Here is a 13879-nt window from a genome sequence, read left to right on the forward strand (position 1 = left end):
ATTCGATAGTCATTGAAGCCTGATGTCAGAATATTGGAGAGTTTTACTTTCATGTTTTAGCACTGACATTGTATTTTTAAGCCTTTATTGTGAATATATTTTGGTTTTGTATTACATCTGAAAATATTTTTCCGTTTGAAAATTGAACCTTACAAAATAGTTTTATATTTTCATGGAAGAGACTTGAAACATTAGTGAAATAGCATTTAATTAAAAAGGCGTCAGAGTGGGTTTGACATTGAAGTAGATTTCAAACATTCATACCACAAGCACTGTGCTGTTTAATTCCAGAAAGAAAAAAAAATATCAAAACCATGTCTTGGGCAAATTACTGTCTAATTTCACTACTTGCTTACTAAGATAGTAAGACCAAAAAGTCGTTTCTTTTCATTTGGAACTGCTATTCTTCTATTCCTGTGTTTTTAACCATATTGTGTTCCAGTGTTTATCCACTGTAAAAGCATAATGTTGCTCTTCTCATCATAACCATATATATGAGAATGGAATAGCATCCTTATTCTGACTTTTCATGTTGGGAGATTGATCAGAAATACTTTGTAATCATTTGAATATGGCATATTTTGAGTTACAGTTGTATTACTGCTATTGAAAGTTAGATTTTTGTGGTGTGGGTGAAAGAAGGTGTAATCTCTGTGAAGAGATAGCATTATTTTGTGATCATTGCCTGTATTGGTAATTTGTATTTACCTTTGCATTTTTTTTTTCACATCTGATACAGATTGTTCATAGTCTGCAGTTGTTTTAAAATGTATTGGCTGTTACAACAGACACCAAAAAATTAGGTGTCTACAGGAAAAATTGGTGCCGTGTTCTTAAAGGAACTTCTAAGTCTTTCTAAATGAAAAATCAAACAGTATCTAATACTGGCAATTTTCCTCTGTCTGCTGCTAGAACTTATTGGCCAACTAGGTCAGACATTATTAAAGTTCAAGTGGCCCAGTGGGAAAAGTAATGGCCTTACGCTACTATGAATTTTAAATGCTGCCATTTCTATGTATTGCACCATCATCTGTTCTCTCACATCACTAAATTGTATAGAAGTTGTGGGACCAACCAGTGTCAAGGTCATAGAAGTGATGACTCTTCTCAAGTAGCCTTCTTGGAGCTTTGTCATACGGTTATTCTCATAACCCTGGCTATAGGTAGCAAAGTTGTATGAACATGCCTGAATTTAACCTTTTAATTATCATTGTGTAGTGTAAGCATGAATATCTTTTTCCTCTGAATTTTTACTTTTGGGTTTTACTTTTGATCCTACATAAAGGTATGAAATTGACTTCAAGGCAAAGGCAATTTTTAGCAATCTGTATTTAAATTTTTGAGTTGAGCTGTTGTATAGTTTACTGAAGTGGATATCAGAGAATTTCAAAATTGTTTAGTGCTATCACTCTCCAGATGAGCTTGAATTTTATCTTGATTTTAAATGTAATGGTGGTTAGTCTGAAATGAGCATATCAGCAAGTACTTCCTGTCATATATATATATATAAAGATATACAGATATATACACTTAACTGCATTTTTATAATAGTAATATATTTATCATGGGAATATTTCCTCAACAGCACTGTATTGACTTTGTAGTTCCCAAAGTAGTAGCTACTTACAATGTTTCATTGTATGGAAGGCTTCCTATGCAGAGATAATAAATCTAGTTTTGTATTCCAGACTTGAACTGGTGTAGCTGGAAAGCTGTAAAATTGGAAGATGGCCACTTTATAGAAGTTACCGTGTTGTAACTAAAGACTTCAGTACTTTTATGTGACTTAGTTACTTTAATTCAAACTCATATATTGATTTAAACACATATATTCACACACACATATATATATAGACAAGTGTATTGATTTAGCTTAAATTGGTAATTCACTAACTTCCAACAAATCAATGTTAGATTTGTGAATGATAAAGTACAAATGTGTACAGAGACAATACTCTGCTTTTTGAGAATTTTCACTCAGAGAAGAGACCACAAGCATAGTAACGATAAGAAATATTGTAATATTAAAGACTGCGGTGAAGAGAGGTTAAAGCTGTGACTTAGAGGTCAGTGTCCTTCCTTTGTGCCATGTTCTTCATAGCTTGGATGCGTATAAGCTTAACAGTTCCCAAGCTTTGGTAGGCCTTTGGAAGAAATTCTGAGAATCCACTAATTGTCACCTCCTCTCAGGTGGGAAATTGAGCATCGGACTGGCATTTACAGGTTTAACTGTGGTCCTTATTAGCCTGCATCCTGCAGTTCTGGACAGCCGTGGAGGCTTTACACATCCATGCTTGTGTTATGCATTTGAAACTATGCTATTTGTAGCCCATTATTGACAGAGTTTTTACCTATAAGAATGGACCGGTTAGCATGTCATAAGCGGTATAAACGTTGCTTCCTTTAGGAGTCCCTGTTCCAAAGCATTTGCATTACAGAAGATGAGAATTTGGCTGTTTGGGTTTCTTTAATGTCTTTAATAATGTAACAGGAAAAATATATTTTAGATGCACATTTTGGAACTTCAGGATAGCTGTGAGGAGAATTCCTCTTTCACCACCAGCCATTTAAATTTGTTGGACATATATCTTTCTTTCCTCACTTAGATTCTTAATCCAGCATGGCAGCACCACACAGTTCTAGCCCTATTACTTTTATTTTAAAGCTCAGTATTGCATTAGTGAAAGTATTTTTAAATAGGGGGAAGTTCTTTTCCAATCAATAAAAATGAGAGACTCTTGCTGTCTACTTCACAACGTATCATAAAGGATATGACTAGCACTACATACTCGCTCTGGAGATTGAAAGAAAAGAGACAACTTCTCCCACTACATGAATTTCTACTTTCCAGAGGAGGTTTGACACTGCTGCTTTGGGATTTTACATGTAAGAGCTTCTGAATTTTGGAAACACAGCTCATGCCCCTACACTCAGTTTCTTAACCCATATATTTATCATTTGGTGAAATGTTCCATTTTGTGAAAAGAAAGCAATGAAGCTATTCTATTTAACATATTTGTCTCATAATGGACTTTGCTCTGCCCCTGCTTGTCTACACTTTTGTGAATACTTCTGGATTAAATACTACAGTTTATATTTACTCTTAATTTATTCTTTTTGCAAATCTCTCTAGATACTCTTCCTTTGTGTCGTGGTAAAATACATTAAATATAAAGCCGTGTTTTTACTCTTTCTATTTTAGGCAACAAGTGTGGAGTTAAAGATGAGGGAAAGGAAACTCATTAAAAAAAAAATAGATGAAATGAGTGGAAACTTGGTTTTGCACCTAAAACTTCATATGTTCAGTAATCTCAGAAAATAAAGTAAAAAAACTGTAAATTTTATCTTATCCCTAAAGAATTAATTATTTGCAAGGGCTGATAATATAATATTTGCAGAATTTGTTATGTTTGGATTTTCTCCTGGTGAGGCTGAAGTAGCAAATATTAAGTTGGACAGCTCTCCAAATCTTGGCTAGATCTGCAGCCCTGCTTTGTTGAGATGATGATCTGATCCAATAAAATTGTTTTCATCATTACTAGCTGGATCTTAGCCAGTTTTATATCAACTCTAGTTATGAAGCACCAATCTGCTTATATAAACTACTAACTTATCTGTTACTACTTTATATATGAACACTCATTGCAAAACAGAACATTTCTGAAGAACTCTCCAGGGATTATAGCATTCCTCCTCTACCAAATTCTGGGATTCATTAGAAGAGAATGGTCTAAATTTTATTCTTAAATATTAAATGATCAGAAAGCATATTCTTTTTTCAGCACCAGACTTGCAGTTGTCTTTTTAGCTTGATTGATCTCTAAATTCTTAGAGATAATTTCTCTTATCACTTGTTCTGGACTGATTTTGACTTGGGCATCCCATTTTAAATGTGGGGTTTGTATATTACAGATCTCTTTGAGATCTGTAATACTTTTCCCCTTTTTTATTACAAGTAAATTTTTTTATCTTTATGTCACTTGGGACCTAGAAATTACACTTCATTTTTTTTAAATAAAAGTTATTTATCTCTAAAAACATAGGCATTTTGAGGCAGATTTTAGATTTCACAGTTTTCTGCCCAAATCCAGTTATGTATTGACAAGACTACAAAGTACATCAGGCATTCAGATGGAAGTATGCCACTGACATCAACACAGAATAACAAAAGGTAAATTGATTCATTATGGATGCCAGTGTACATGAAAAAGAGGATATCTGAAGAGTGAGGCTCGTTGCTTTGAACAGAGCTCTGGGAGTGAGATTCATTACCATCTAGAATTGAGGAAGAAAATGTTTCCACAAAGTGATCAGTACAGAATTCAAGGGGAAAGTTTGCGTATTTTCCAGAAAAGAAATTTGCTTCTACAAGAGTGGTAACAAGTTAATTTATTAATTATTTTAACTAGATAGTACTCAGAATTATGATTTTGGGGGTTTTTGTTTGTTTGTATCAGAAAATCAGCAAATCTGTACCTTGGCTCTAACAGTTGTTTCTCGACAAAAGAGCTTGCTTGACACAAACATGTCTGTATCCCTAGCCTTGAAGTAAGCCATGAGGCTTACTATAAAGTTTATTCCATGGAAGGCACTCAAATGTTATTTTGAATAAGAAGTATTTTCAGTGTTAGGTTTGTTTTCCTGGATAGCTTGGCTATATTCACTTGTCTGTTCATTTGTTGCTTTGAAATCCTGTATAGAAGGATCAGAGGATGGATGGAGCCTGGCTGCTATTGTAGAAGAGTCATGATAGCTTCCATGGTAGTATCCCTGCTGTCTGTATTAGCAGTTGTGATCATGCTGTCTTGCTATACAAATGCATGTTCATGATTTCTGTCCACTCTCCAAGCACATAATACTGCCTTTTTCAGTCCTTTCTGAAACCATGATGTTTCAGTGTTCACTCAATGGCACCTTGCAATAGATGCTCCAGCTGTCTGGAGGAGCTATTTAATTTTGCCCAGAAGTTGTGTCAATGGAATTGTAGCAAGAAAACACTGTCAGATAAGTGGTTTTAGTGTTTAAGATAGGAACTATGTTAACCAGAAGAAATATGGAAGCAACCATGTGAAGATATAATTCCACTTCTCCTGGGGAAGGAGAAAGATCATTTGGTAGTAAGGCTTGAAATTTTTTGAATAGTATTACTGAAATAATTCTCTTTGCCACAGTGGTAAAGTTTCTGTGCTGCAGTCCAGTATATAGCCAACTTGCAATGTTATTGGAATGATTTTCTTAGTATTCGTGCTGAGTCCTAAATTATCTGAACAGTTGGAAGCATCAGAGAAGAGTGTTGAACTAAGTGGAAGTAGAGGGTCAAAATCCAAGTATCCCAAGGGGTGAAATAAAATGGACAAGAATCATAGAAACATATAGTTTTGAAAATACCTTAAAGATCATCAAGTCCAACCATTAACCTAGCACTGCCAAGTCCACCACTAAGTCATGAGTGTAAAGGAAGTGATAATGGTCTTAATTCTTTTTGATATGTCAGTGGGTTTAACAGAATAATGGTACAATAAAAGCAGTTATCATACAAGGAATAGTCTAAAACCACAAAAATTATATCAGTGAGAGTTTTTTGACCAGAAATCTGGTCAAATGCTGTCCTGTTTTGGTTTTTTCCACATCTTTCTCTAAATTCAGTTCTACCACTATGACCATGTAAAATCTGCAAGATAAGAGCCATTAGGGGGCCATATGATTCCAACTTATTTATAGCCTGCAGGGTTGGGGTTTTTTTAAATCAACTTGAAATATCTTAGCTTTCTGTATGTGTATAGCCTGTGTAAGTATATAGTCTTAATTAATTTCCTTTGTTCAACTTCTAATGATTGTATGTGCATGTTGAAGATTGTCATAATTGGATGCTACACCATTTGGGGAGGCATTGTGGTACGTAGCTCCTGACCTATGCGTTACATTATGTATATTTAAGTAAATATGTATTTAAATAATACTTATTTTGATAAAATATTTAAATTCTTTATTATATTGTAATTACTTTTGTCTGTAATTCATTAATTTAATAAATCTGTGTATTAGTCAGTTTCTGTTGCTATAATTTTTTTACAGCTGTAACGTTCAGTCTCGTTGAGTACTCAGGGTGAACATTCCCATGTGTAAAATACCAAAGATCAAGGCTTAGCTTACTGCTGTCACGCAGATGCTGCACTGGGCAGACAAGCTCCAAATACAGAGTTATGGCAAAGATGTTGGAAGCTCAGCTATGGATAAGACAAACTAGTAAGGTCTTTATATAGCTCTGCATTAATCTACACTTTGTTCCTGATTCTTCAGCTGTTTGGTTTAGAGGTAACTTTATATCGTCCTGCATACACATACTGTCTGTTTAAACCTGAACAAACCATTTGTGCCTCTATTCCCTTTTGGAAGTGGGAGTAAGACTTCCCTATCTTAAATTAGAATTTCTGAAGTATGGAAATTGGAAGAAGGGTCATTTAAGTATGGGGAGAACATGTATGTTTAATGAAAATACGATATGGTACAGGTATTACAGGTACATACAAGAAAACTGAAAGAAGATTTAAACATTGCAGAGTCTTTGAACTACCTATACTACGCCTTAGTATGTAGGTTCCTGAAAGGAAAAAATGTTAATTATTCATAATGCTTTGCTGTACCATAAAACTCGATTTATTGAGACTATAATTTGTTCAAGTTGCATGTAGTAGGAAAATATATCAGGAGTAATTAATTGTATTCAGGATGTGATGAGGTAGATATATCCACAGAGGACAATTGAAAACAGTAGTGGTGTGGTATTGATTGCCTTTCAGAGGGAAAAAAAATCTTGTCTCGTTTCTAAATGTTAACAATTCAGAGAGAAAAATTCCCACTTGGGAAGAATGCTTTCCAGGTTGCTTCATTGCCAGGTGTTTGACATTGAGTGGAGCCTTAGATGAATGAAGCTTATGGCAGCTTTTGGAAATGACCGACTCAGGGGAATCTCAGCTTCCTGCTGTGAAAGTTTCTATTTTCAAAGCACATCAGTTTCAGTGGGAATGTTCCACTGGTCCCATATGCTACTTCTGATAGAGGGGAAGTTTTTAACCTGAATATGAGAAAGCTACTGAAGAGGTTCCCTTGCTGCTAACAAAATGAATTTCAATATGTTGCCAATGAATAAGCGGCACATTCCCAACTGCTGATGGAATTTAACTCCCATCAATTATTAATGGAAATTTTCCTTTAATTTCCTTTTTTTCCTGTTGCCTTTTAGCTCCACTACCTTCTTCTGATAGGACTTTTGGGTTCTGAACCTGCAAAAGGAATCACCCAGACAATATGTTAGTTTGCTTTGAAACTCTCGCTATATTTTCCTTCCATCCCTCATACACTCTCTCCTTGACCTAGCAGCAGGAAGCCTTTGTCTGAGGTGTTCATCTGGAACAACTTTTCCACACTTGTTTTCATGTTCTGTTAGATTACAGGGCAGCAGGCCTACCTTTGAAGCTCCCTTCTCTTTTGTTTCTTTGCAGTGCACTCCAGTAATTAACTTTGTCCTTCTTTTATTTGTTCCAGTCAATCGCAGTCCACTCTGCTGAGCATCTTCTCCCAGGAGTACCAGGTTAGAAGTTTTCTCCTTTGTGAGGGTTGACAGGTGCCTAATTGAATGATGAATGTCCCTTTATTTCTTTGTAATTGAACTGCCAGCTTTCTGATTGGTTTGGAGGATGTTCCTTTTTCCACATCAAGCACCGCCTGAGTCTCAGTGGATGGCTGCCAAGCCTACCCATCCATCTGTCTAATAACATCTAGCCTTTGCTTATTTGGTGGACCTGTAATAAATTATGCTAAACCATTATTATTCTGACAATAATAATTTCCCTGTGTTGCGTGGTTCCATGTGCTAAATGTTTGCTGACTTGCACTGTCAGTGCTGCTTTCCATTGCTGACAGAGATGATGATAAATGACCATTGCCGGAGTGGCAGAAGGCAAGAGAGGCAGAAAATGGAGTCATTTATCATGAGATGACAGGTGTCAGTCAAGTGGCAAGTCTCTATGGAATTACTTTTTGTAGTTTTTTTAAATAAGTTGTTTTTAAGCAATGTTTTTCCTGGTTAAAAATGCCAATTGAATTGTAGAACTAGAGTACACCAGACTTAGATGGAATTGAATTGGGGAAAATTACAACAAAGGTTGAGAGAGACAACAAGGGTTTTTTTGCCCTCTGCAGCCTTCAGTAAACTTATTTAGATTCAATTATTGTGACCTTATTGGCTTTTACATATGGTACATTGCAGTACAGTCTGAAGACGTTCAATTCAATAGGTAGATTGAATGTCATTTCTGTACAGAATCTAAAACCAGGGTTCACATATATCAAAGTGTAGCCAAGGATTGTGTGTTTGCGCAGTCATGATTTCTGTGTTTTGAACTATGATATGTTTGTAAAACTCTTTGGTTTTTTGTTTTTCTAGAAACAAATCAAAAGAACACATGCCAAGCACCACACTGCTGAAGCTATTGAAACTTACTACCAAAGGTATGACCTCCTCACCCCAGTTAAGACTGTCATCATAGCTACTATTTGTTATGGCAGTTATGAGTAAATTACCTTATGAAGCTAATTTTCTATAGAAATAAATTAAGAATTTGGGATGAGGAATACAGAATGGTTCACCGGAAAATGTTTTTCACTGAAAGTGCAGAAATTTTTCAGTATTTGGTCATTTTGATTAAGAAGGAATTTACTTTCCTGGCTCTAAGTCGGGATAAGCAAATATTTTTTACAGAGTATGTGATAGCATTTATTATGTATTGCCTATAATTTGTAATTGTAGGATTTCTGTGTCAAGACTAATATTGATGACAGCTTCCTTACAGCTAGAGAGCTTGTTTTGTTACTGTTGCTTGTACTTTTAGAACAATGTTTTTGTTACATTACAAAAAGTTACATATTCATGTATTGTCATTTAAAGCACTAATTTTTAAATCACTCCTGTTTTATCAACAGAAGTGTCAGAAATAGTTTTTAAGGGAGGATGAAAACCTTTATGTCATTTTACAATATTTTACAATTATTTGCATCTTAAGCTAATAAATTGTGTTTGCTACACCTTATAGTTTGTTAGTTCTGTAGGCTTTACTAAAAATATTGCAATGACATAATTGGGACATACTCATAACAGGTAAAGATATGCAATTAAAATATTACTTTGTAGACTGACATATCTGAGGAGCATGCATGGCAAGTGAATTCATACTTGTGATTATAGATGTCTGATATTCATTCTTAGTATTAATCTGTGTGAATCAGGAAATAAACAAAAAGCCTTCATTTGTAAACAAATAACTGTGCTTCTGCCAGAGTCACATATTTGAAATCCAACCACAGCCTGATTATATCAGACAGTGGTTTAGAATATCTAGTGTGAAGTGTGCTGGTTTTTGGGGCATTTGGTTTTCTTTTTTTAGTAGTTGCACTGTTCTGTAAAAATTTGCACTGGATCACATCACACTTTTCCTAGGTTTGATTCTTGTTTAGGAAGACTATTGGCTTAAAATTTTGTTGTGTTAATAACCATGTATATACAATATTATTTTTAATTATTTTTCACTAGCATAGTTTCAGTGAAGTGGTCTGTGTTAATTTTAACTGTTGTGTAAATAATCCTTTTCTTTAGCATATGTGTAAATCACTAGTTCCAGCAACTTCAACCTGAAACATGGGACCAAATTCTGCTTTATGCAAAGCAGCAGTTTTGTTGGTGTCAATAGGGTTGTAGGTATGATTAAGTTCGTCTCACATCAGGTTGGAGGATTTGGTCTCCTGTCCTCTTCCGTAGTCTGAAGTATGATAGCAGTACATAACTAATGCATTATGTATGAAGCTATGTGGTGGTAGTAGGGAAAATCATTCTTTACACTATTTCTGAGTATTTCATATTGCAGGTGCATTAACATGGCCAAATAAAATGCACATGTTTTAAAATCAGAGATGTTCTGGTTAATAGTTAGAAAACTCATCTCAATCCTGTTTTAGGAGATTTACTGTGTAGTGTGTTTAGTAAGCTACAGAGGCAGACAACTTGAGAGAGAAGCCACTTTGAAATGCTTCAGATGTAGACATGACAAACACGTCCTCTACTCTTCTGTAGCATCCATTTTACTGCTGTAAACCCCGGTCTGTGTGCTATGCTCCCTGCTATTTCTGCCAACATACAAGCGGATAATTGTGCTGTCATTGCTTTCTTAGGTCAGAATCTACCAGTTTTTGAAAGTAGCCATTTCCAGTGGTCCCTGTTAGAAGCAAGTAAAACAGTTGAGTAGAGTACTTTTTACTGCCCTGCTGAGACTTACTACTCTGAAATTTAGGCAAAGACAAATTACAAGAAAGATCAGAAAGTTTTCACAACAGTATTGCCATCAGGATGTGAGACCTGTTAGTCCATAATGGAGTTGCCAGCATTAGAAATATCTGACAGAAAATTACTTCATCGTCAACTGTAGTTTTGCTGTTCAATCATCTAGATGCATGTTTTAGAACATTAATCTCAAATGAATGTTCCTGGTTAGGTATTTTGTTTATGATCTCTCCTTTTCTTTTTCTGTTATAAATTTTCAGTGTATAAACATCCATAAGGCATCTTGTTTTATGGTTTTTTTAGTGTAGAACTGAAATAGGTTACAGCAAAAAGTTTTTTCCATTTCCGTTATTCATTAAACCTCAGAATAACTTGCAAGCAAAAAGTCCTCTGTCTGATCTTATGCAAAGAGGTTTTATAAAGGTGTTACACCCATTCCACAGAAAGGTAAAATGAAAGAATTTTAATGTCTATAACTAATGAGCAGAAGAGTGTCTTCTGATGGATAGATAATGATAGAGCTGGAAAGGCTGTGGCCTTCTAATGATGTCAGTATTGAAGTGCTATGCGAATACAGATAGGATAAATGAGCGGGTTCAAATATTGGTAACTGTTGTTCTTTTCCACATGGCTACAAAGCACAAAGTGGCTTCCCATATCATAGCTTCTTCCCATCAGCTCTTGAACACACGTTTTAGGCATTATCAAAATGTAAACATCAGGCAGTGAAAGTAACAGAAGGGAGGAAGGCGATATTGTGTGAAGTGATGGTCAGAAACATCACTCTGTAATACCCTTAACCAGAAACATTAAACCTTTGCCACTGATAGGATAATGACTTTCTATCAACCTTTCTGGGTCCTAAATGTTTCTTTTTATTTTTGGAATATTAATCTAATTGTTAGACTCTGATTTCACTCAAGTAAGCCTTTAGTATTTAAACTACTGCCCAATTGATAAAATCTGGATTAAATTTGAGAAATATTTTTTTGTACATAGCAGTGAATTGAATAAGGTATACAGTGCACCTTCATAATTGAAGGTCACGCGAAACCAAAAATCTTTACTGTGAATAGTAGAGGTTTATTTGTCTGTGATGCATCTTAAAGTAGTACAGATACAGTTAATTTGTATGTCATTAAGCCACAGTTTTTTTAATTTCTTGATTTATTGTGTTTTTTATGAGTGACTTCATTGAGATTGATATATATTATAGCTGAATAGAACAGGAAACAACCCTGGACAGTTAGTGATGTCTTAAAATACTTATTTCTTAAAAGATTTCCCATTAAGTACTGGAGTATTTTCCCCCAAATGAAAGAGATTCACAGGGGATGCTGACATGTATAAACTGGCCTTTTCTTGCCACTGCAAAATTATCTGGCTTTGTCTTGTCTAGATACCTGAATGGGGTGATGAAAAATGCAGCTGCCCCTGTATTACTGGAGCTGGCCAATGAGGTAATCATCTTTACATTTTTCTTTAATCTTCTGGTGTAAAACCTAAGGGGCATATCTACAGTGACTTCAGTGAGAAATGTAATTAACCTAAAAAAATGGTTTCAAGGCACATTAGACATTTAAAATGGTTCCCCAGTCTGTTAGTACTTACAATAATTAGACAAAAAGCCCCATTTATTAATAAATCAGTTAATGTAATTAGTCTCTTAACTTGAAGGCGAATGTGTAAGATACTCTGAATTTGTATTTTGATGGAAATTTCAGACAGACCATAGATCTTTAATGCATAAACTTACTAAAAATTCTCACATTGATTAGACGGAGTTGTATCAGTTTTACTTATATTTGATTCCTTGTTTTTAGTAACAAAACCCATCAAAAATATTACTTTTTTTTTTTAATAGGAAGGGTTAGAAGAGATAATTTTCCTGACTCCATTTATTTCTGTTCATATGTATTAGAGGATGGCTAATGAAAACTGCTTAATATAAAGCAATTAAGCAGAATAAATTCCTCCATGTATGAAAAGTTCTGTATAGTTGCCATTAAAGTCTTTACAAATTTATTGATGCTGTTTATTAACTAGAATATGAATTTGCCTTGGGATACAAGGTGTTATTTGCATTAAAAACTGCTGTCTAAAGCACTTCCTTAAAGAACAGGTTAAAAGTTTGAAAGAATGCCAAGGAATTTCCTAGAAAAAAATTGATGAAATATCTACCCTTTAAACTCTAAAATATTTATTTACAAAATATAACAATACAATAGCTGATACTCCCAGGAACTGCTTATGCAACCCTCAAAGGGATAGAATGAAATGTATGCTGTTTTCTGTTGCATTTTAATGGAAAATGTAAGAAGGAAGCAGAAAATGAATATTTGCATTAAAAATGATATGGCACTAGGAACATTAGGTGTTGCAATAGCAGCAAGTTCTACATGTTACATTAGTAAAAAAGAATGGTTTTTCTCTCATGTACATTGCTGCAGCCAGCAAATGAGGGATTACCTCTCAATTATTATAAGGTTTTAATGGTCTGTGAAGTGTCTTCGTAACCTGATCATACAGTTAACATAGAATAAAGGATTTATTTCATATTAGTGGTAATGTGTAGCTTCTTACCGTCTCTGGAAAAGACAAGTCTTGAAGAACTGAAAATAGAATATACTTTACATAAATAAGTACATTCTTACTACGAATTTAGGTAAACAACCCGATTCATGATATATCGCACCCATATTATATGGGAACTGTCATAAAAATATTTCAAGCACAAAGTAATATATCTGTTACTGGTTCTTTGTATATTTTTCCCATTGATTTAGAGATGATGCATGTAATTTCTGACTCTAGTGAGCATATCTTTGTTTATATTACACTAATGCATTTTTGCAATTCAGATCAAAGAAATCTGCAGTTCAGAAATAAATAAAAATTAAGAGAAAGGCAAGATATACAAAGAACTTAGCTACTTCTGGTTTCATAGTAGTAGGTATATAAGAAAGGCAATGCATTTTGTGACTGCTGCCTAATGCATTAGGGAAATGTGGCAATAACCAGCACTAGATTACTGCTTCCAAACAATCAAGCTGCCATTTTTATATGATAGTTAATATTTAAATGACATACTCTTGCATCTGCTGACAATTGATGTAATGGTAATACTTTATGAGTCAATATATATTTAATCAGTGGAAACTGTAAAAATTGATGAGAAATATATAACATAGGTGCATTACAGTGTGTAGCAGCTCTGTTAAATAGGAAAAGCTCCATATTATTATCTTTCAGGGTTGTTTTTTGAGGGTTTATCAAACTACTTTTAATTTTTTTTTAAATATTTTCCAACCCTTCATATTGTGTATGTAGTACAAAAGGATTAAAATAAATTTCATTTTTTTTTAGAAATAATAACATTAGTCACTGTTCTCTTCATAAAAATATTTTCAAGTGAGATTTGAAGCACTATGAATTTTACTTACATACTAAATTCTGACATGAAGCATGATGGCCCTATTTCAAAGAAAGATGGACACATGATTAATATGAAAATTAGGGCGATGCAAGTACCTGAACTAATAAGGT

General features: G+C 34.3%; 1 protein-coding gene across 4 annotated transcripts in view; it reads left to right on the forward strand.

Moving 5' to 3' along the window:
* Window positions 1-13879, forward strand: part of CUNH15orf41 (chromosome unknown C15orf41 homolog) — a 124720-nt gene that overhangs the window by 18182 nt on the left and 92659 nt on the right. For all 4 annotated transcript variants that reach the window (XM_017827392.1, XM_017827390.1, XM_017827389.1 and 1 more), the window contains exons 2-4: window positions 7546-7591; window positions 8447-8511; window positions 11733-11793. In XM_017827392.1, the coding sequence (XP_017682881.1) occupies window positions 7546-7591; window positions 8447-8511; window positions 11733-11793 (172 nt within the window). The remainder of the gene's footprint in view (window positions 1-7545; window positions 7592-8446; window positions 8512-11732; window positions 11794-13879) is intronic.

This window comes from Lepidothrix coronata, unplaced genomic scaffold (genome assembly GCF_001604755.1).
Source record: "Lepidothrix coronata isolate B3197 unplaced genomic scaffold, Lepidothrix_coronata-1.0 Scaffold138, whole genome shotgun sequence".
Lineage (NCBI taxonomy): Eukaryota > Metazoa > Chordata > Aves > Passeriformes > Pipridae > Lepidothrix > Lepidothrix coronata.